Genomic DNA, 24,087 nt, shown 5'->3' with positions numbered 1-24,087 from the left:
ATGCAGGGAAACCAGCCCCTGCTCAAACCTGAGCTTGTAGCCCGGGATCCCACCTCTTCTTATTAGTATTTGTATTGAATGTTGCTGCTGGTGGGTAAAGAGCATGGCTTATTATTCCTTCTTTGATAAAACTTATGAATTCAGGAGAGTTAAAGAAGTGGCAATTTGATGAAATACACAGTCATGAGTTTAGCTAGCCCTGGCTCAGGCCAGTCCAACTCATCAGATCCCAGAAGCTAAGCAGGGTTGGCCCTGGTTAGTATTTGGATGGGAGACCACCAGGGAAGTCCAAAGTTGCAAAAAGAGGCAGGCAATGGCAAACCACCTCTGAAGGTCTCTTGCCTTGAAAACCCTATGGGGTTGCCACAAATCAATGATGAGTGGATGGCATTTTCCACCACCACCAAGAATATTACCATCTCTTATATTTATCCACCATGCTATTTCCAAGGGGTTTAAGGGCAACAGACCCACTTTTCCCTATTCTATTTTATCTTTACAACTATGTTGTGAGGCAGGTTAGGCTGAAAGAAAGTGACCGGCCTAAGATCAAGCTGGGTGACTGCCCAGTAATTTGAGTCTGGGTCTTCCCAGTTCTAATCAGATATTTTGGCCACTATGACTGCACTGGTTCTGCCTCTATAAATAGATATTGTTGGGATGGGAAATTCCTGGAGATTTGGTAGGTGGAGCCTGGGGAGGGTGGAGTTTGGGGAGGGGAAGGATTTATCAGGGTATAATGTCATACAGTCCATCCTCTAAAGTCACCATGTTCTCCAGAGGAACAGACCTCTGTAGTTTGGAGATCAGTTGTAATTGTGGGACAACTCCAGGGTCCCCCTGGAGATTGGCAACCTAACCATTCCTAATAATCAAAAGCACTAGTCATGGTTATTCTCCTTACAGATGTTAATAATAGAAATGCCAGTTTCTACTAGAAATACTAGTAACACCAATGTCACATAATGGTATACAAGGGTAAGTCAAAATATATTGCTACAAAATCACAGAAATCTTTATTAAACAAAAGTACCAAAAATGTGAAGCTATTGTTTCGTGACAGATCCTCCATCAAGGTCTATACACTTCTGAAGGCGGTGTTTTCATCTCTCTAACCCAGCCTTTCTCAACTTGTTTACTGTTGAGAAACCCCTGAAACATCCTTCAGGCTTTGAGAAACCCCAGAAATGGGGCAATCATGCAGAATACGGTTGGGACGCACACTCATCTGAGGTCTCTCCTTTTCCCATCTAATCCAGGATCATCTTTGGCCATGGGTGGGGGGGAGGGAGGGTCGACATGACAATATATGGTCATATCACCCTATAAATGTTTAACATTTTTTTAAAAAATATACAAAAATCAATTAACTCCCACCCATTCAGGAAACCTTCCAGGGCCATCAAGAAACCCCAGGGTTTCATGAAACCTGGTTGAGAAACACTACTCTAGCCTTTCCCTGATGAATTCAGTGCTCTTTGATTTATACTACACCAAAATGGCAGTTTTGGCATCCTCAAGGAACTCAGATTGTGTTTTTTTAATTGTCTTTTGAGGTTTTTGCAGGGGAAAAGATGTCTGAAGGGCAAGATCAGGGCTGTACCCTAAGAAGTCTCAAAGCAGCTTACAACCACGTACCCTTCCTCCCCCACAACAGACACCCAGTGAGGTAGATGAGGCTGAGAGAGCTCTGAGAGTACTGTGATTGGCCCAAGGTCACCCAGCTGGCTGAATGTGGAAAGGGAGTGGGGGATCAAATCCAGTTCTCCAGATTAGAGACCATTGCTCTACGATTCTAAGGGAGTGGGTGTGTGGAAGCAATTTGTTCGTTGGTTGCTGATGTTCTTGATTGGGGTCTTATTTCTGGTGCTAGTCTGCATATTTGTAACTTTGTTCTTGGATTTCTCTGTGGACTTGAACCTGTTTGTCTAACCTGCGCCTGAACCTTGGAACTGTATTTTTATGTCTGATCTTGGAATTGTGTTATAAGCTTGGATGTCTACAAACTGCTGTATTCTAGCAAACAGGACATCAGATCCATTGTTATGGGGAGGACACTGGTGCACCTCTGAGGGAATGGCATTCTTTGGCTGGGTGTACCTGATTCTGCTGCTCTTTTAGTAAAGAGCTGCCTCTCATCTCCAATTTGAATAATGACATTTGAGAAGTTTTTATTGTTGTGCTTTGACAGTGAATCTGCATGGTTTTGAACTGTTAATTGCTTCAATTACTTTTTTCTTGACAATTTGTCAAGTATATTTATAACTTAAAAAACAAAAACCACTCTCAGAGGTTCTAGCTGGCATAAGGTTGGAGAAGCCAGTCATAAGGCTATCATCGTAACAGCTGGACCAGTTGGTGGAGGCAGTCTCCAGCACCACAGCAATGCTACCGCCTGGAAAGCCCCCTGAACCCAGGCTGTGGGGGGGGGCAGAGGCTATGGGGCCAGTTAGCTGCCCCACAGAAGGACACAGGATACACCCAATGGGTATCAAAGACCAGGGGAGATGGCTGTGGGGTAAGCCAAGGGAAAGTAGGAACAGAAAGTTTCCAGAAACAAGCCAAGGAGGAAAATATACGCTGATGACTCCAGGCTGCAAGGCAATTGAGTCAAGCTCAGAGGAAAAGAAGCCAAGTGATACATTCCTCTTCCTTCCCATTATGAGGCTTGGAACTTCTCTCCAAAGAGGGAGCAAGATGGTGGAGCATAGGCCCCTGAAGCTCAAGCAGACAGGGCCCCGCATACTTATTATTACAGATCAGATCTTTTAAGCTGAAAAACCAAAGGCAGCAAGGTGCACTGTAAATCAGTTTGCACAAAGTGCACTATACATTCAAATCTTAATTGCCTTAAGTATACTGGCCCGATAACATCCAGATGTTTGTACATCATCAGCATAACTCTTGATACTTTCCCCATTTATAAGAAACTTTCCCCATGCTTTTGAAGGATTCCCCCCCTCCCCACACATACACATTTGTTTGTAAAGCAGCATCTGCTTACAAGGGATGCTGTTTGAAACACAAAATCTGAAACTCTAGTAGGCAGGTCATTAGTTCACAGGGTCACCGTAAGTCAGAAGCAACTTGAGGGCACATAATACGCATAGGCATGCTAAAACTCTAGTCTGCACCTGTTGTAGGATTCCCGTTCACTATAATCTGAGTAGAGTAGCATCTGAATGAGCAGCGAACACTTCCCAGGCTATAAGCCATCATGAGAGAGAAGTGAGAATGACGATCCATCATCCTTTTTATCAACGTTAGAAGATGGGAGATCAAGCCAAAGAGTTATTTCGTTCACAGGAATAGTTTCATTTATTCCAAGAACCCCAAAGAGTTCTGCTGCCTTCTAAATCCTGGCAATATTTAAGATGGAAAGAGCAAACCTAGGGTTGCCATCTGCCCGGTGGCATTCCAGTAGTCAGTGGGAGAAGAAAACCATGGGGGAGGAATTGCCATTAGTGATGTCAGTTCTCCCTAGAAATCATAAAAAACACTATAATTTTACTATAGAGTTTTCAACAATTCCTAGAGGCGTGTGCTGTCACTGCTAGGTTTTTCCTGGCAGGCAGCCAACACCCCAATGTCTCTTCCCCACCTGGTCTCGCACTGGTGCCAGGCCAGGCCCTCCAAGGAGATAAACAAAGAAAGAGTGTTTGAGTCCAGTAGACCAACAAAGTTTTATTCTGGGTATAAACTTGCATGTGCATGCACACTTCTTCAGATAACAGATAACTGCATCTGAAGAAGTGTGCTTGCACATGAAAGCTTATACCCAGAATAACTTTGTTGAACATAAAGGTGCCATGGGACTCAAAATGTGTTCTGTTGCTTCAGATCTTTTGGCAGAGTTTGAATATGCAGAGAAAGTAAAGCACCAGACTGCTTGAAGAATAAAGAGAAACAACTATGTATAGACAGAGAGATACAGAGCTAACTAGCAGCTGTCATTCTTATGATCAATAACTGTCCGGGAAGTAACAGGGAGGAAGTGTGCTCAAAAAGCAGGAACTCTCCCGTTGAGCCATTCAGGACACTGGAGGAGATAGTTTGAAAAGCATCAAGAAAAGTTCCTATCCTATATATGCTAAATTTACATTGTGTTTAATGCCCCCTACAGGATACCCTTTTTATTCTGCTCAATTATGCACATGGCAGATCTTGCATATTCTAACAAAACCAACAGAAAGAAACCATCCAAAAGAACAAAAAGAAACATTTAAATTCCCTGTTGGGGAAAATACACAAAAATGAAAATGGAAGGCCATGACAAGTATTATGATGTGGCTGCAGGGCAGAAACGACACCGGCTGCATTATACCTATAGGATGTATCATTTTAACAGGAGACTCCCTTTCAAACTCTTCCCAACAGATAAAAGGATATAAGTAATTTTAGCCTGGCTGATCACAAGAACTGGCCATACCTCCATCAATTTACTGTTTCTGCTGCAAGGAGACCACCTCAGGAGACTCAGTGACAACATTAGTATCCACACAGCTGTGCCTTTTGTTCAGTGTGAAAGGCTACTTGAATAGGGGTCAACTGTAGCCAATTCTCTGTTTACCACAATTAATTGTTCCATGCTGGATGCTACAAACAGATCTCAGAAAATACTTCTGCTCCAGAAGCGTGCAACAAAAGGTTTTATGATGCTTGTGTTGGGGGCCAAACAATTGAGAGCTGGATACCGGGAATTTCACTTTGGGCAATCTAATAAGTCTCGACAATTTTTTTAAATGAATCAATAAATACTGGATGTGTACTGCCCCCTGCCCCCCACCAAAGCAGACAGCCACCTAATTATTTACCCTTTTGTAAAAAGTAGGAACCTTTTTTGCAATCTGCTGCAGAATTCATGAGACTTCCAAAGTAGCACTGACTGATCCCTCCCTATAAAGCTCCGCATCAAAGAAAGTGCAAGCAAAAATTAGCAACCAATAGTCTTGTTAAAAAATAGCCTTTCCCTCAACATGAAGACCCAGTCTCCATTGTAAAGCAGCAACAGGAGCAGCAATTGGTAGAGAAAGTATACACACTCATCTTTGCGCCGCAAGCGGTTCTTATGCTCCACAACATACATAATTTTATAAACCTCTGCCATTAACATGCTTATTGGGTTTTCTGAAGGTGATAGGCTATGGCTCCCTTACACATTAATACACACACAAACAGTGACACAGACAAATGCAATCTTATAAAATTCCCTGCCAGTAGATGTAGTGACAGCCACAAGCAAAGATGTCTTTCAAAGTCTAATTCATGGAGTAAAAGTCCTTTAATGCCTGCTAGCCACAGTGACTAAAGGGAATCTCTATATTCAGTGGTAGCAAACCAAGAAGCAATACCCAGGGAAGACCTTGATCTCTTTATTCTGTTAACTGTCCTTCCAGAACAACTTGTTGGTTGTGAAACAGGATGCTGGTCTAGACCAGGGGTAGTCAACCTGCGGTCCTCCAGATGTTCATGGACTACAATTCCTATGAGTCCCTGCCGGTGTTTGCTGGCAGGGGCTCATGGGAATTGTAGTCCATGAACATCTGGAGGACCGCAGGTTGACTACCCCTGGTCTAGACAGGATATCAGTTTGATCTAGCAGGGCTGTTCTGATGTTCTCATATCCAGTGTGAGTGTCCATGCTTAACTTGTTACATCATCCTGACACACCGACATCACACTATCATCCCCTACTTCTCCAACACCAGAAATGTCCCAGCGGCCTACACTACTGGGCTGGCAACAGTGCTGGGGCAGACATCTGCTGTTCCATCACCACCTGCCAACCCACCCCCCAAACAGAGTTAAGTTAAAACGAGAGTACTTACCTCTCTGGACTCCAGTTGCTACCATGTGTGATGAATCTCGGCCAGCAAGGATTTTTATTACCAGGATCCCTCCCCTTTCCATCCCCTCCAAGCCCATTATTGGCCATTTTGGGAGGGGTAGGTCAACAGGACCATATATAATCACATTGCCTGATTTTTTTAAATTAAAAAAACTGTATTAATTAATTAACTCCCATCTGATCGGGGAAACCCTTCCGTGGCCTTCGAGAAATGCCAGGGTTTTAAGAAACTCCTGACTTAATGTCTTCATAAATTATATGCCTTTCTTCAATTTACCACAGTTGGATCAAAGGCATTCATGATACTCAAAAAGTATTACTAAAACAGATTACTTAATATTTTCTGCACAGCAACTCTGTATGACACTTTCCATTTATAGATTAATATGAAATTTTCAGCTATGATGCTTAATAACAAATTATTTTATTGAATTGCCATGGAAATAAATTAGCATATTGGTATAATAGTTTATTATGGTTTTGCATATAAAAAATCACAGTGCCATTAATATATCAAATTACTGAAGGATAAATAATATTGAATTGTTGACTATATGAAACATGATACCTACCAGATTTAATCAAAAACTGCAGGAAACAGAGCATGTCTACCTATCTGTCTTTCCTTCAGAAATAATTTGTGTTGGCTCAAGCATAACATAGACATTCCTAGGATCAGAGTTTCACCAGCATTATGGTTCAAGGCACTTACAGTTACAAAGTGAAAGAATATAAAGGTAAACAGCAAGAAGAGATGCTTGTGCATAAGGATGCTTTTGTTGTTTATAGACTTAGACCTATAGATAGGAGGAATTATTTGGGCCTGTTACCCCATTAAAGACTTTTTGGTTAACTACATTTGGGAGCTCTATAGGGCCAGATTTTTTAGGACTGCACTGCTAAGTGATTAAATTTGCATGGGGTAGAGCTAGATATGCATAAAACCAATTATCATCATTATACCTCAAAGTGTTCGGTCCTTCTGATGATATGCCAGGCTTCTGGCTGGCCCTCACTGGGGTACATGCCCCCAATAGGGTGAACCATGGAAGCAGTAAAATGATGCTGTTACAGACAAAGTAAGAGTCTCTATATACTTGGGAGACTTCTTAGGTATACAGAAAAATTATACACAAAGAAGAAATAAAAGAAAATCCCTCCCCAGACTCATCTTATGAGGCCTGAGTGAGTACAAAATTGAGGGTCAATCAGAGGCTTCCTCTTCTAGCCCCTTTCTCCCCAGCCATGGGACCTCTGTTTTTTCGGGATTTAGTTTCAGGCGGCTCAACTGGAGCCTTTCCTCTACTACCTCCAAACACCTGGCCAACATATCTGGGGGAACATTCAATCAGTCACCTATTATCAGATAGAGCTGGGAGTTGTCCTCATATTGGTGACATCCCACCCCAAATCTCCAAACCAGCTGTGCTAGAGAAGATTGCGCCCTGAGGTACTCCACCTTGGAGTTGCAGCTGTGCAACTGTTCCTCCCCAACTACTACACTGTATCCTCAACTTTGAAGGAAGAAGACAAGCCATTGTAAGGCACTTTTCACATTTGCCTTTTGTATTATTTTTACCAGTATGGAATTAAATTTTCATCCATTTATTTACATTGGCATCTCTCTCTCTGTCTCTCTCTCTCTGGTTTTTATACCACCACTCCCAGACCAGCTGGCTCGTGGTGGTTTACAATAAAAGCACAGCAATAAAAACATTAAATAGCCAAGGCTATGCCATCTTGCCAAAAAGTGAAATAAGATATCATAGATGATGACAATAAGTATCCTGTAAAGGTAAAGGTAAAGGTATCCCCTGTGCAAGCACCGAGTCATGTCTGACCCTTGGGGTGACGCCCTCTAGCGTTTTCATGGCAGACTCAATACGGGGTGGTTTGCCAGTGCCTTCCCCAGTCATGACCGTTTACCCCCCAGCAGCAAGCTGGGTACTCATTTTACCGACCTCGGAAGGATGGAAGGCTGAGTCAACCTTGAGCCGGCTGCTGGGATCGAACTCCCAACCTCATGAGCAAAGCTTTCAGGCGGCTGCCTTACCACTCTGCGCCACAAGAGGCTCTTAAGTATCCTGTACTAGACCCTTACTCCTCGACTCATCCATCCCAGTTGTGTTATTTAAAAGATGTTAATGAAAGGGGGGATACAAACTGAGCATTTAATATAAATATCTAGTACCTACATTCGTTTGGAACAGCATCCAGAAATCAATCCGAGCGTCAAAGAATTGAGGCTTTTGAACTCTGGTGCTGGAGAAGACTCTTGCGAGTCCCTTGGACTGCAAGGCGAACAAACCGGTCAGTCCTAGAGGAGATCAACCCTGACTGCTCTTTAGAAGGCCAGATCCTGAAGATGAAACTCAAATACTTTGGCCACCTCATGAGAAGGAAGGACTCCCTGGAGAAGAGCCTAATGCTGGGAGCAATCGAGGGCAAAAGAAGAAGGGGACGACAGAGAATGAGGTGGCTGGATGGAGTCACTGAAGCAGTAGGTGCAAACTTAAATGGACTCCGGGGAATGGTAGAGGACAGGAAGGCCTGGAGGATCATTGTCCATGGGGTCGCGATGGGTCGGACACGACTTCGAACATAACAACAACCAGAAATCAATACAAACTAAATCCTGAACTGGTACAGGTCAAAAGAACAGCTTATAGGACCAAAGATGGGGGTAAAGAAAGGTTTAAAGAAATTTCTGTCCATGGAAAAAGGAAAATGGGGATGGAAAGGAATATGGGCTCCCAGAGACTGCCAGTTACTTCTGGCACTTGGAGAGGTATCACCTGTTGGGAGTAGCTTCTTTCCTGCCACAGAATGAGCTGAGGGATAGAGTTTCATCTCACAGAGTTCCTTAAAGTGCTTTAAGACTGCCAATTTCTAGTCTGATCTTTAGACTACATGACAGTTCTTCTAGAGAAAATAGAACCTCAAAGGACAAATTCCAAGGCATCAGCATTCTCACTGAGCTCCTTCCCCTCACATAGCAAGGTACACCAGTTTTGTGGAGAGCTGACTTAAATGTGTAGAAATACAACAAAAAATAGAGCCCAATGGCACCTATAAGACCAACAAAGATTTATTCAAGGTGTGAGCTTTCGTTTGCACGCACACTTTTAAAAATATTTTTAATATTTTTAATATTTTTAATATCATTCATTGCTTATAATCATAATAACCATGTTATTAGGTTGATCTCATCTGTGATCAGCTTCCCTAGAAATAAAAATGGCCGATGGCCATTTGTAGAACTGGCTGCCTCTGGAAGTGACGTTTGATGGCTTCAGATGGCTCTCTTTACCCAAGGTGGACAGGCTTCTGGGGACAGTTAGGGGTACCACTTGCTTCCTTGATCACTGCCCGTCTTCACTCCTCAAGGGAGGTGGTCAGCGGATAGGAGATCAACTCAGGGACTGCTCCCTGTCAACTGAGGAGTTTCCTGAGCTGCTCAAGGAAGCAGTGATTTGCCTTCTTCTTAAGAAGCCGTCACTGGACCTGCAGGACCCAGCCAACTACCAACCAGTTTCACATTTAGTGTTCCTGGGTAAGGTGGTTAAAAGGGCTGCGGCAGACCTGCTCCTGGCCTTCCTGGAGGAAACTTCGACGCTCAACCCATATCAGTCTGGCTTCCTTCTTGGCCACGGGGTAAAGACGGTATTAGTCGCCCTGATGGATGACCTCTGTTGCCAGTTGGATTGAGTTGTGTTGGCTTTGCTTGTTCTGTTAGATCTGTCAGTTGTGTTTGACATGGTCAATCATGAAATGCTGATGCTCAGCCTCACTGGGACGGGGATACGGGGCACAGCTCTTAGCTGGATATGCTTCTTTCTCCATAACCAGAACCCAGATGGTTGCTGTGGAGGATGAGTTTTTGTGCTCTTATCAACTTCCTTGTTGAGTCCCTCAGGGCTCGGTTCTCTCCCCGACACCATTTAACATCTTACACACCCTCTGGACCAGCTGGTATTGAGTTTTGGGCTGGGTTGTCATCAAAACACTGATGACACCCAGCTCTATCTCCTCATGGATGGCTACCTGCACTCTCCCCCAGAACCATTCACCAGATGTTTGGAAGCTGTGGCTGCAAGGCTTGAGCAGAGTCACCTGAAACTCAACCCCTCCAAGATGGAAGTCCTGTGGCTGGGGGGTAGGGGTTGGTTTAGGAAGCACATTTACCCACTCTGGGAGGGACACAACTTACGATCACGTCCCAGGCCAGGAATTTGGGGGTGAGAATTGATGCCTCACTAACTCTGGAGGCACAGGTCAAGAGGGTAGCTAGCCAGGCATTTTTCCATCTTTGCTAGGCTTGGCTACTAGCCCCCTACCTGTCCTCCAGCCACATTGATGGTCACCTCCGGAATAGATTTCTGTAACTTGCTCTACGCGGGCCTGCCCTTGGGCTTGATCTGGAAATTGCAGCTGGCTCAAAATGTGGCTGCTAGGACCCTCATGGGAACACCTTGGAGGGCCCACATCCAGCCAGTGCCGAGGCAGCTGCACTGACTGCCAGTTGCTGTCTGGATCCTGTTCAAGGTTCTAGTTTTAACCTTTAAGACCATACACGGTCTGGGGCCCACATATCTGAGGGACTTCCTGTCACCCTATGCCCCCTGCAGGGCCTTATTCTCTGCGGGCACTAATTTGTTGGTCATCCCTGGCCCCGGGGAAGCGAGCCTGGCCTTGACCAGGGCCAGGGTCTTTTCGATCCTGGCCCCTACCTGGTGGAATGAGCCTTGAGGGAGCTTTCAGCGTTCTGCAAGTCCTGCAAAACGAAGCTCTTCCACCAGGTTTTTGGTTGAGGCCGACGTGGCAAGGAAAATCTGTATGGCCCCCCACCCAGGATAGAGCGGTGTGAGTGGCAGCTTGTGGGAGCCGTATGGGAGTGGCAGGTAATAAATTGAAATAATAATAAGAAGAATAAGAAAGTTTTCCAGCATTTACACTGGTTTCCTTTGGTGATATAAAATGGGTTTAAAAACAGGTTTCGGTCTTGTTTGATTAGGGGCTGAAGAATGTCGAGAACCACATTTAAGAAAGCAAACTATACCCCATCTTCCAATAAATGGCATGGAAAATAAAGTTGAGGAGGCAAGTAAAAAGAATGTCCTACCTCCCAGCTGCAGGACAAGGAGTTAACCTGAGCATACAGGCTACAGTGAAAGATCATGCAGAAAGTCTCATTAGCAATTCCTAAGAGAAGAGACCTGCCCACCACAAGGAAAACTCCCCGTTTCCTGCTCCATTGCTTGAAGGACTATAGAAATAAAGGCCAACCCCCTGCAGGTCAAAACCCTCCCTCATGCCAGGCAAATCAATCAAGGACATCTGCTCTAACAAATGCAGGCGAAAGGGCATCGTGCATGTTAAAAGCACAAAATGACAGTCAGCATTGGACACCAGTGTGTAGGCAGCCTTACAAATTTACAGACAGGGGTTGTGACCCTTCCACTAACACTTCCATACATCCATGTGAATTAAAGGGGAAAGGGATGATTTATGGGACTAATTCTACTACCAAATTTACTGTATGGAACAATTTTCAAATTGGGTGACTAGCTCTGTAAACTAGTTTCTTCTTGGGCTTGACAAGACACCACAAGCAGGGATCCAAATGCAGAATATGAAGAGCCTTGTGTGGTCTTCTCTTTCTCCCTCTTTGACTGACAGATCAGAAGCTATTCCATGATGAACTGGAGAAGGAGCAATTTCATTCATCCATTCCATTTTTTCTATTTAAAAAGCTGGCAAGATTTGCCAATGATTTAAAGGACAAATCTAGAAATCTCAATTGGCATCTACTGCAGTTTAGCTGTAACAAAATTAGTAGAACTTAATAGTAATCAACAGCTATTTTAAACTTTTATTAAAGGGCAGAGATCCACCCAAATAGATATTTAAAGTCTTTTAGTACCACCAAGGGATTCTCTTCTTTTCAAAAAGCACCTCAATGATACACAGTCAGGTTCTGATGTAGGGAACTCTATAATTTTTCGGCAATTAAACTGCAAATAAGTGTTGCTTAGAAAATGCAATCTTCCCACCAAGCCATCGAACTGGAGTGAGCCATATGGGCTCTTAGGACTAGAACTCTGTCTTGAATATGATCAGTGGCAAAAGGTCTTCGTGTTTTATTGCTCCAGTGCTCACGAACTCTTGGAGCCTCTCCCGCCTCTTCTCACCATTTGTAATTTCAGAACTTTTCTTTTTTAAAGAAGTTCCTCAGAAGCTGCACCTTCTACCAGACTCCCTTCCATGATCTGGAAACATACAGCAGAGCAACTGGACTCCAGGGCCACAGTATTTCTGCAGAATGTTCACCACCGTGGGATCAAAGGGACCCACGATGTTTCATGGAGGCTTAAATAAAGGGAATAATCAACATGAATGGAGATGCATCACCAAATCAGCTTTTGGTGTCACAGCAAAGTAGCTGAGTTACTCGGCTGCACCAAAAAAAAAAAAACTATTAAAAATAAACATGTGGCAGCTGTCCTCTGATCTACCGAGTGTGATGCTGGGAGTCATTCTGTGCCGGGACCTCACTAAACGGAATGAAGGCAGCAGCCTAGGAGTGCATGGGAGATTCAGTCCTTAATCCATAAACTGGTACAAACAAGGAAGGCCGCTATTGCCCTGCTAGAACAAACACAGCTGGAATGCAGCTATGATTAAAAGAATAATGAGCTGAAACCTCTATCTACATTATCTGAACTGTGACAGAGTAGATACCAATTAACCGTGGGCTAGTGGATCCAGCCATTGATTAGGCATACAGGGTAGCAAAGCAATGAAGTGATGTTGATTCTTTAGTCTGTTAATGTAGTTAGGGTAGACTGGTCATTTACCAGAAAGCTTTCCACTGCAAGTTAAACTTTGGTGGCGTATTCCTGCGGCAATACAGCAGCCCCGCGAGCTCACGATCCAGCAGATGTTTCCATCACAAAGGGCATTCCTCCCTGCCTTTCTAAGGGAATTCTTCCCGCATCAGCTTGAGCTACATCAAGTGTTTGCCACAAATCCTCAATGGGAATTACGGGTTTTATTTACTGCTCAAAGACATTTTAGACTTTGAATGCAGCTCTGGGAGTTGCCCACAGCAAAGAACTGAAGCTTTCAAACATGGAAGCAAATAAAAGAACCGATGATCCTGCTTTCTCTGTTATTGTGCAACAAACAAACAACATCTTGGCCAGTATGTGGATCCCCACCAAAGCAAGAATTCACGGGTGCAGGCCTACCCTGTCTACCATCTTTTGTGAATAATTTGTGATTAAGGAATGGGCAGAAACCCCAAGGTATGTTTTAGGCGGAGGAGAAGGCAAGTGAAAGAGAAACAGAAGACTGTAAAAGAATTGTCCTGACAGGCATTTTGACAAAAGGGATAAAGCTGTAATGGAACGGGCCTTGACCTGGATGGGCCAGGTTAGCCTGGTCTGGCCAGATCTTGGGAGCTAAGCAGGGTTGGCCCTGGCTAATATATGGATGGGAGACCAACTAAGAAGTCCAGGGTAGCTGCAGCAGGCAATGGCAAACCACCTCAGGATGTCTCTTGCCCTGAAAACCCCACAGGATCAATGTACAGTATTTGCTGGCATATAAGGCTACTTTCCCCCCCTGAAAAACATGCCTCCAAGTGGGGGGGGGGTCATCCTATACGCCGGGTGCACTTCAGTTGGGATAGACATAGCTGCCCATAGTGGCCCATAGTACTGTAATGTAATGTAACAAACTCTATATTTTAAGTGGAAATGTTGGGGGGTCGTCTTATACGCCCAGTCGTCTTATACGCCGGCAAATATTGTAAATCTACTGTAACTTGATGACAGTTTCCATCACCATCATAATGCAATGTAGGGTTCTTTTATAAACAAGCTTATATGCTATTACAAAAATAGCTTTCTACAAGCCTCTGAATTGCAGATTATTGAATGGAATCAAGAATGGGATGTATAGGAATGATTTCAGCCAGTTTCCCTTTCCTGCTGCTACTTCCCATTCAATGTGGCATTTTCTTCCAGGGGGTCTGTTCTAACTCAGCAGCAGTTTTCTGGGGAGGGACACAGAACTTCTGAGAGAAAAAGAAATATTTTAATCCAATTTTTCCTCAATGGGAAAGACAGTAAATCCACTGTTGCATGTTTTTGTCTTGAATCCAGCCTACTACACTAAAATGTCATAAAAGTGTATTATATTATGTATTATGGTGCTTGGGTATGTGTGTGTGTGGATGGGAAAGGTCTCGTGTTGGGATGCTGATGTGATTTCGCATCATGGGAGCATGGAATAAAAAGCTGATGCGGGAAGGGTACACACTTCATGTTTCTAGCTACAGACATTCTCATGCATGTTGCAAAGGTGACCTTTAACTAATAAACTACTTAATATCAAAAATGGTCCAAAGAATAATAGCAACTGAAACTATGCCAACAGAAAAAGAGAATCCTGTGGCACCTTAAAGGCAAACAAATTTGTGGCTTTTTTCAAAAGTATGAATTAGTCTCAGCAGATGTATTGCAAGCACAAGCAGAAAAAAGGAATGGGGCAAAATAGCCATGAAATGCAAAGGGGTAACTGCAGGTCTGTTTTTGCTTATAATCTTGCTCCCCCCCCCCCGACAAATTAAGCATTCAAATGGCAAGCAGCAAGACAATCCATGAGAGTGTTTCTAGAAAGTTCTGCACTTGAGTATTAGGTACAAAACCTTTAAAAAGGGCTTCATGAGTCAAATTATTAGATTTTCTCTATGTGCTATAGACCCTTAGTTAGGAGGTTATCTAGTTTGACCACATATTCAATGCAGGATCAGTCTAAACTTAAACCATCCCTGACAAGATGGCCAGTAAGACCGCTCCACAACAGCAACAGCTAATAGAAAACAAGCAATGATTCAGTGAATTAAGCAATTTCATGGAAGGGATGTTTATCAGCTTCTGGTTGTCTCAACAGTCCTTGGACCTTCCCCGAAAAGCTACTTCTGAGACCGAAGAGATCCATCAAGCCATCATGTGGTACCAGGGTCCATAAGAAGGAGGAGGATTCAGGACGGATCAGTCACTCATTCTTGGACTCACAAGCACAAGTATTTGTGCAAGGCACACAGGTTCAAGGTACACAAGGTACACTTGGTTAATTTGGCTCATTTTTAGTTCAGGAAGAAAAGGTTGTTAACCTAAGTGAACCATCTCTTTCTCTCAGATCTTTCCTATATCAACTAAATACAAATTTCGTAATAAAGACTAACTGATGCTAGGAAGTAATTCCTCCCCCCTTAAATAAATCATGTTAATGATTTATTGTGTCTTAATTATGATTTAATAGGGCCAATAATGTGGCATCTGATTTATGTCGCTGTATATGAAGGTAGAAAATCTATTTTGAAACAACTCGTATATCTCCTCTTTCAGTAGCTCTGCGGAGAATGTCCTTTGGAAATATACTGCCTTGTGCTGCTATTTAGGCAGGCAGTTCTTAACAGTTTAATGCATCAAATCCGGCACTTGGAGGTTCTTCTTGTACCTAAATATTTGGCTGTGTCATCTCCTGCAGAAACATTGTCTTAAATAGATGGGAGAAAGTGATGGAGGGGGGATAATGTGTTTAATTTAGTTACATATACTAGGGTAATAGTTCAATGGCTGAACCTTGGCACTATAGTATATCAGATTGCCTGCTAGCTAAAATAATGTTCAGTTTTTGAAAAAGCAGGCCAAGGAAATAGTAGAGATGGGCCATAATATACTGAAAGATATTCCTCAGACTTCAGCTGGAAAGATAGTCCATCCTCGGGATTCATTCAGGGAGCGAGGGCTGGGTTTAGCGAGCTATTATGGTGAATCTGCTCACTTGTTCTCCCCCCCCCCCAACACAGAAAGTGTTACTGGGTCCCATGGCTGCTTTCCACCCCAGCTCTCTCCTCCCATGTTTTTAGCGTAGCATGGGAATCAGCCAAAGCCAATATCTTTGCTGCAGATCAGCCTTAGAAAGGTAGCAGGGTATTGGATAAATAGACTACCGTCTGTGTCATTTCAAGCAACGTTACTCCCTTACAAGCCCACTGACTTCAACAGGTTCAGAAAGGTGTGACTCTGCTTAGGGTGTTATGAACAATATTTCATTTCATATCCCACCCTTTTTCAATGAGCAATGTGGCGTTTCTGGTTGGCTACAGCCATCCATTTATCCTTGCACTGATGTTGTACAGTAGGGTACGGTGAGAGAGATTTTGACTGACTTGCCATCTCCCAAGTAGACTCATGGCTGAGCAGGAACTGTGAACCAGTTTTCCCTGGTCTGAGGCCAGCTGTCAGACTGCACTGATGCTCATAGCGGCACAGGAGGAGAAACACACAGGTATCCCACACACTGATTCACATAGCCATTTTCAGTGTTGAAAAGTCGCTATAAATCTCTGACTATGCATTTGGTGCTCAACCATGCATACCCATGGGTCTAAGGTAGAAAGGACAAACCACATGTCACATGCAGCACCCCAATCCTTATAAGCATAGCATTTCACTGAAGGCTCAGTATTTAAAAGAACGTCTGTCAAAAACTTTCCATCTACGACACAGCAAGGTTTTTACAGCTCTAGCTATCTCACCTTGACTATTATCATGATAGGATCTCTCATAGAGTAGTTCCATTTGACACGGCAGGGTGATATACACTAATTTTCTTTAAAGACATTGTAAAGGATTTGCAATATTTCTTCAAAGCTCGTGAAGTTGATGGGTAAACATTTTGATTCATATGTAAACCGTGCTTTGTCTCTAGCTTTAGATGTATGAATGTAGCAAACTTGAATTAATGTTCGTAAAGCACTCTGGAAATGAAAACAGTCACATCAAGATTTGGGGAAGGTTATTATTAGAAATTCCCATTATGGGATATTTGTTGCGTGATTCACTTGTCTGCAATTTATTACAAGGAGGCAACAAAAGACGGAGAGAGAAGAGAGAAAGGGCTTCCCCCCAGTCAAGTAGAATAATTCCATACCTGAAGTATGAACTGAAGTTTCTGTGCAAAGTTATTATGGAAAATACTCAGAGAAAATTATTTGGATTAAGGGCTTGAATTTGCATTACTAAAGAAATCATTCTGCATGAGAGACAGAAATAAGTACTATGTCAAGAGATGGTTATTGCTTTTAGATCTAACCAGAAAATGCAGCCATAATGGACATCTAATCTGAGAGGAGCCTGACCTGCTTGGTCCAAGCTAACACAATTCCATCAGATCTTGGAAGCTAAGCAGGGTTAGCTCTGGTTAGTGTTTAGAAGAAGAGCTGATTATCTGTACTCAGCTTTTTACTACCAGAAGGATTTACAGAGTGGCTTACCATCATCTACCTTCCCTCTTCCCATAACAGATACCCTTGTGAGGTTGAGAGAGCTCTGAGGGAATTTTGAGTGGTCCAAGGTCACCCAGCTGGCTGCATGTGGGGAATGGGGAATCAAACCCAGTTCTCCAGATCAGGGGTCACCACTCTTAACTACTACACCAAGCTGGCTCTCAATGGGAGACCACTAGGCAGGCAGATTCAGCCATGTTGGTCTGAAGCAACAAAATTTGAAGCCAGTGGCATCTTTAAGACCAACAAAGTTTTTTCAAAGTATAAGCTTTCATGTGCAAGCATACTGGTCTCAAACTTTGTTCTACACAGAGGCAGGTTATGTTTGTCTCCTACCTTGAGAACCCTACAGCACCCTTTGTCATCTTTTTTACTGTTGAAGAACCCCTGAAACATTCTTCAGGCTTCAAGAAAACCCAGAAGTGGCACAATTGTGCAGAATATGGTTGGAAAGCATAGCTGTGTACATGCCCACCTGGGACCCCTCCTCTTTCCACCCTCTCTCGAACCATCTTTGGCCATTTTGGGAAGGGGGGGGCAGACCAACATGACCCTATTTGGTCATATTACCAGATCAATGTTTAACAATTTTTAAAATATATGTATTAAAAATTAACTCCCACCCATTTGGGAAACTCGTGAAGGGCTGTCAATAAACCCCAGGGTTTCATAAACCCTGGCTGAGAAAGCCTGTCCTACAGGGTCGTCATAAGTCAGCTGAGACTAGACCACATTTCCCACTAGGACTGCATGAGACCCTGGCAATCATGAATATCAAACAGTGATGCTCAATAAAATATTCCAAAATTTCACCGACACCCACTATATACTAGGATGAAGTTGAGCAACTTTTTTCCAAATTGAGCCATCTAGAAAGGGAGGATATCAACATCCTCAATGAAATATACCTCAATTGGAGACAAAGACAGGTGTAAGAGATCTCCTATTCCTTTTAATCGCCCCCCCCTGCCAAAACTGCACATTAATTGCAATCCTCTGAGGGACAATGGTTAGCAAGACAACTCATGATAACTATGTGGCACTGGCAAATCCATACAGATTCAGTCTGCCTTTTAGGTTCCACTGCAGAATAATTCCCTATGAAATGGGTCACACACGAATCCAGCATGGATGTTCTACATTCACTAAGGCATGGGCATGAATCTCAGTCATACATGCATAGAACATGACTGTATTATTTTACAGCACATCTGTCCATCTTTGTACCGTACTTCAGTGCATGCAGAAATGATATATTGGGCAGCGGTTTCCAAGAGTCCTTAGCTTGAATAGCTGCAGCAACAAAATTGACCACAGTACTGAAGCTCCTGGGTGTGAAGGTAGGGTTTAGCCACACTTGTTTGGATATACAGTATGGCATTTTTTGGGGGACAATAAAGATTTTTGGTCAGTTTGATGCCTTCTACCTATGAATAAGAAACATGTGTCAATACAAGTGTATTGACATATGTGTATATCACTTCTTTGTTCCTATAAGAAACACTTAAGCTGCTCATTACCTCTCCCAGCCTTTCTTTTTTTGACGGGACGGGGTCAGTTGTAAGCAGAGTTACACTCTTCTAACTCCTATGAAGTCAATGGGCTTAGAAGGGTGTAGATTTAGGATTGCACTGTGTGTTTCTTGGTAGAGTGTAGCCCACGTAAAAAGTAATTTCTAGGTACATGTGATTGCAAGTGAGCTTTCTACTAAAGGACCAACAGCGGTTTCCACTCAGCCTGGTTCTGACCTATTTAAAATCATGCTCAGGGTTGTGGCAGAGGGATGGAAGAGCAAAACAAGATGGCTGCACCAGATGAAAGAAGGCACACATGATAGTGTACACTTTCCCCTGGTGGCCACTACTAAATGAAACTGATCAGAACAAATAAAATGAGTCAGAAACTCAATTCTGACTGTCACCGAATGAACAATTCTCAAACTGTAGAAGCATATTTGTCCACAAGGAAGGCACCAACAATGCAGACAACACACCTGTCCAGTGGACAGCACTTTATGGATGCTACTTTATTTACTGAAAAAGATTGTTCTCTTGTGAAAGCAATCCATTCAGGCTATCAAATCAGTTTATGGGCAAGAAAGGAAAGGAAAGGAAAGGAAAGGAAAGGAAAGGAAAGGAAAGGAAAGGAAAGGAAGGAAGGAAGGAAGGAAGGAAGAAAGAAAGAAAGAAAGAAAGAAAGAAAGAAAGAAAGCTTTTTTCTCTGCCCACCATATCCTGGGTTTTTCAAAAAAGACACATTATATTTACCAGATTCACACTACTTATAGTTTGTCCTTGTACTGTGCTTCAGATAGGAGAAACTGTAAGTCTAACAGTGACAGTAAGAGAAGACACCCAGATTAAATAGTGGTACTTTCTGACCAATGTCAACTTTTGCTTCTTATTGTCATTATCCATACTTGTTATTTCTCCTACAAACTCAACACCAACCCAAAAACATTTCTTAAACACTCTTTTTCAAGAAAAACCTCAGATATAAAGAAAGAAGATCCTACCTCTACCACTGACTTTGCATCCAGTCGAAAGTTGAAATCTCCAAAGACAAAATATGAAACTCTTTCAAACCGCTGGTCTATAATTCTGAAAAGGCATATAAGACAAACATTAAACACACTAAGCTCAGCTATTTGCAAAAAAACCCCTCTTTATGACATTTGACCTATTGTTTAACTGTAGTGAGGTTATAAGAATTTCATAGGGTATGCATCCTTAAATCAAAGCCTTCAACAATGGTGGTAGGGAAAGCTACCCCTATGATTGACTCAACTCTATACAAGAGAACAAAATTCTCTAAGATATCTCTGGGTATAAACCAGACAAGCATGATTCCTTTAGATCAGTGGTTTTCAACCTTGGGGTTCCAACCCCATTTGGAGTCGCTTGGCCCCTTCTGCGGGGTCGCCAGGTTGCGCAACTGTGCATGTCGCCCGTGTGCATGTGTAGGCAGCCGCCTCCGCCACCAGGGTTGCAGCGGTAAGAAGGTTGAGAACTGCTGCTTTAGATCTTGGAAGTCTACGCACGGCCAACTCTGGCTAGTATTTGGATGGGAGAACTCCAAGGATTTGAGTGGCAGTTCCTCCAAGGCACGCTCAGGGTCATGACGAGGAGACAGGAAATGGCAAACCACTTCTGAACGTAGCTTGCCTGGCTGTTAGACAATCCTTGGATTGCCTGGCTACATTACACACATGCCACATGATAAATAATAACCACCCTGAAGGCCTTTCAGTGCCACTGCCAAAACAGGAGGGTAATCAGATATTAAAATCTGGCGTGATTCTGTTCTTTTGGCCATGTTGAGCAACTTTTCCTGCCACACTGGTCCATCTAAAATCGGAACACACTTAGGGGGCAGAGTCTGTGACTACTTTTCTTGACTGAAAGAGGACTCAATGCAATTTAAATTGACAACGGTGGGATAAATAACTTAATAAAGATTAATTGCATTGTCTAAAGGGAGTTATTAAGTAATTGGACTGTGATAACACCTAATACTCTCAATAAGCTGGAAAAACAGTTTTTGAAATGGTTAAATTTCCAAGTGATGATAGCAAAGATTGATAAAGATCACAATGCACCATGGGTGTCAAAGTCACCATGAACTGGGGGAGGGGGATTCGCCACTCTCATTGCTATTTCTTATTTTCCTGCTTCTCAACATAAAGTAACAGTTTACTTGAGTGTCCAGCACTCAAACTTATTAGTTAGAAATTCGCCCAAATATATATCTACTTGATTGAATTTCACTATTTGTAAAATGCATGGATAATAAGTAATGGGTTTTTGTGTAAACACATGTACCTCTAATCAAATGAAAACCGCAAACCCTCTGAAAATATATTTTTTTAAGTTGTTGGTGTTAGGTGCGAAGTCATGTCTGACTCATTGCGACCCCATGGACAATGATCCTCCAGGCGTTCCTGCCCTCTACCATTCTCCGGAGTCCATTTAAGCTCTCACTGACTGCTTCACAGACTCCATCCAGCCACCTCATTCTCTGTCGTCCCCTTCTTCTTTTGCCCTCAATTGCTCCCAGCATTAGGCTCTTCTCCAGGGAGTCCTTCGTTCTCATGAGGTGGCCAAAGTATTTGAGTTTTTTACAGTAATGAAACTCAAACCAGTGGGTAAATTGGCAAGAGATGTACAGATGTTTCTTCCTGGTCTCACACCAGAATGATTCTGCAAATACAGGGGTAACAAAAATATTCTTTCTAGAAAAGTTTCACTGGATCACGGCACAGATTAAGCCAAGGCATGGGGCCCCTGAGAAATAAATTATTCTGCTCTGCAAAAGTACACAATCTCATCGACTGGAAAGCAATACGTGGAGCTGGTCAACTGGTTTTAGTGAACAGATTTCTATTGAGCAGTTTCTGATGCTGAGGGAAAGATCAGGATAGGAGGTCTGATTCATTCTGCAGTGATGCTTTGAGTGATCTGAGAGAGATGAATGGGCCAGAATGAGCAGCTTATGAAAAAAATGCACTCCTCTAGATTTTACCAGTTAACAACTATAAATCTTTATAGCTCATCAAATATCAAATATATGCAGAAGTGAGATTTTTTCCCTAAGAAGACTAGAGAGCTTTAGAAGTTGCTTTATTGTAATCCTGCATTACAATTTCCTTTTGAACATGCCATGAATCAAAATTTCCTATAAAAGGTTGCAATTAATCACCCAAAGGAGTGATAAATTTCAGTGGTGTAAAAAAGAATGCAGCCAAGCCATGTCACCAGCATTTAATTTAATGCTTCTCAGTGGGTGGATCTAGAAGTATTTCACACAGTTCCTATTTGATGTCTATATCACATTATCAAAAACGAAACTACAAGACTTACGACCTCATTCTATAGTGCTGCCATAGCTGATCAAGCTAAAGGAGTCCAGCATTAAAGGAGGGTACAGCTGATATCCTTTAACAGGCACAAGAGGCACCACCCAGCTGGGAGGTGGTCAGAACACTGCAAGAGCATGCACACTATGCATTAGAGAAGGTCTTGGTTTAATGCTCTGTATGCCTAATATGGGAGAGATTGAGGGCAAAAGAAGAAGGGGACGACAGAGAATGAGGTGGCTGGATGGAATCACGGAAGCAGTCGGTGCAAGCTTAAATGGACTCTGGGGAATGGTAGAGGACAGGAAGGCCTGGAGGATCATTGTCCATGGGGTTGCGATGGGTCGGACATGACTGCGCAACTAACAACAATGTCTAATAAGATACCAGCACTTGGAAAGATCCCTGAAATGGCCACTTGATGTGTATACTGGTCACAATCCTCCTGTTTCCATCCTTAATAAAGAGATCCTTTTGGCAAGACAGACGCAGGTGTTCAACACTGGCCCATCCATTCTAGCTGCTCCCACCTAAGCCTCAGCTACTGATGAAAAATGATAGAATCATTAAACCTATCCTTTATGCAAAGATAAGCTACTTTCTAATCCTAGGAAATGGAGAGTAGAGTGCCGTAGGCTGTTATGATGCTGTTATGAAGCATTTTCTGCTCCTTTCTGCATTTTTTGGGAAGAAAGGTTTAAACGTGCTTATGCTAGGAGTTTTCTACCCACTTCCACTAGCCAGGAATACAGGGGTGACCTTTGATGCCATGAAGGCTCAGGTCACTAAGGTAGCCCATCTAGCATTTTTCCACCGGTGCCAAGCAAGGCTATTAGTGCCCTACCTGGTCCTGGAACACCTAGCCATAGTAATCCATGCGATGGTCACCTCCAGACTAGACCTCTGTAACTTGCTTTATGCTGGCATGCCCTTATCCTTGACCCAGTATTTGCAGCTGGTACAAAATGCATCTGTGAGTATCCCCACTGGAACATCATGGAGGGCTCGTATCCAGCCTGTGCTGCAGCAGCTGCACTGGCTGCCAGTTGTGTTCCGGATCAAGTTTAAGGTTCTGATTTTGACCTTTAAGGCCATTCATGGTCTGGGTCCAGCATACCTAAAGGACCACCTATGTCCTTATGCCCCTAGCAGGCTAGTGGTCCCTGGCCCAAGAGAGTCCTGGCCTAAGCCTGGTGAAATGAGCTCCTGGAAGAGCTGAGGGCCCTGATGGAGCTCTTGCAATTCTGGACGGGTGACAAGACAAAGCTCTTCCAGGCATTTGGTAGAGGCTGGGCAGCAGAACATCATTGGATCCCGCCCTCCAAACCACCCCAACTTATAGTGAGAGGAGCCGTTGCATCGCAGGGCAGAGTGGGTTGGGTGGGGTTAGTCTGTTCTGGTTTTAAATGGTATTTTATCTGTTGTGAACGCCCCAAGATGGCTGGCTGGTAGGGGCTGTATAGAAGTCTAATAACAAATAAATATCGCTGTGATCTGCTACACTTTCACCTATTGGTTAGAGTCACCATATTCTCTGGATCATCATCCCAATTTGCTCCACTGCAATTTTAAACAGCTGATTTCTCGTTTTCTCTGTCGCAGTTGGACTCAAAGTAAGCAAACTGATACTGATTCATTTGGACAGCCAATCATGTGCTGAAGTATTCATCCTCCGTTTGTCCTGGAGATATACAAGACTTTTTGGCAGCATCACGTAACAAGGCTTCTATTTTCCTCTTGACAGAATCATTAATTTCCAATGATTCACATTCATAAGCTGTTACAGAAAAAAAAATTAAGGCATCCATCCATCAAGTCTTTGTACATTCGGCAATGTTCCAGTTTATTCAAAGCAGCGTAATGGAGGTCATGGCTTAGCAAGCCATTCCTAAGTATTTTTAATTATTGTATGCTTGTGGTGTGTATTCCACTACCTTTCAACCCTTCACTGCCATAAAGACCATTCAAACGCCACATCCAGAGCCTATAGCAATGAATATTTATTAACACCTGCTGCCATTA

General features: G+C 43.1%; 1 protein-coding gene across 3 annotated transcripts in view; it reads right to left on the bottom strand.

Annotated features, from left to right (window-relative positions):
• The window catches only part of INPP5A (inositol polyphosphate-5-phosphatase A), a 295,368-nt gene that overhangs the window by 76,627 nt on the left and 194,654 nt on the right, over positions 1-24,087 (bottom strand). For all 3 annotated transcript variants that reach the window (XM_077350184.1, XM_077350186.1, XM_077350185.1), the window contains exon 9: positions 19,726-19,810. In XM_077350184.1, coding sequence (XP_077206299.1) covers positions 19,726-19,810 — 85 coding nt within the window. The remainder of the gene's footprint in view (positions 1-19,725; positions 19,811-24,087) is intronic.

This window comes from Paroedura picta, chromosome 8 (genome assembly GCF_049243985.1).
Source record: "Paroedura picta isolate Pp20150507F chromosome 8, Ppicta_v3.0, whole genome shotgun sequence".
In the NCBI taxonomy this organism is placed as follows: domain Eukaryota; kingdom Metazoa; phylum Chordata; class Lepidosauria; order Squamata; family Gekkonidae; genus Paroedura; species Paroedura picta.
This window is presented reverse-complemented; position numbering and strand designations above follow the sequence as displayed.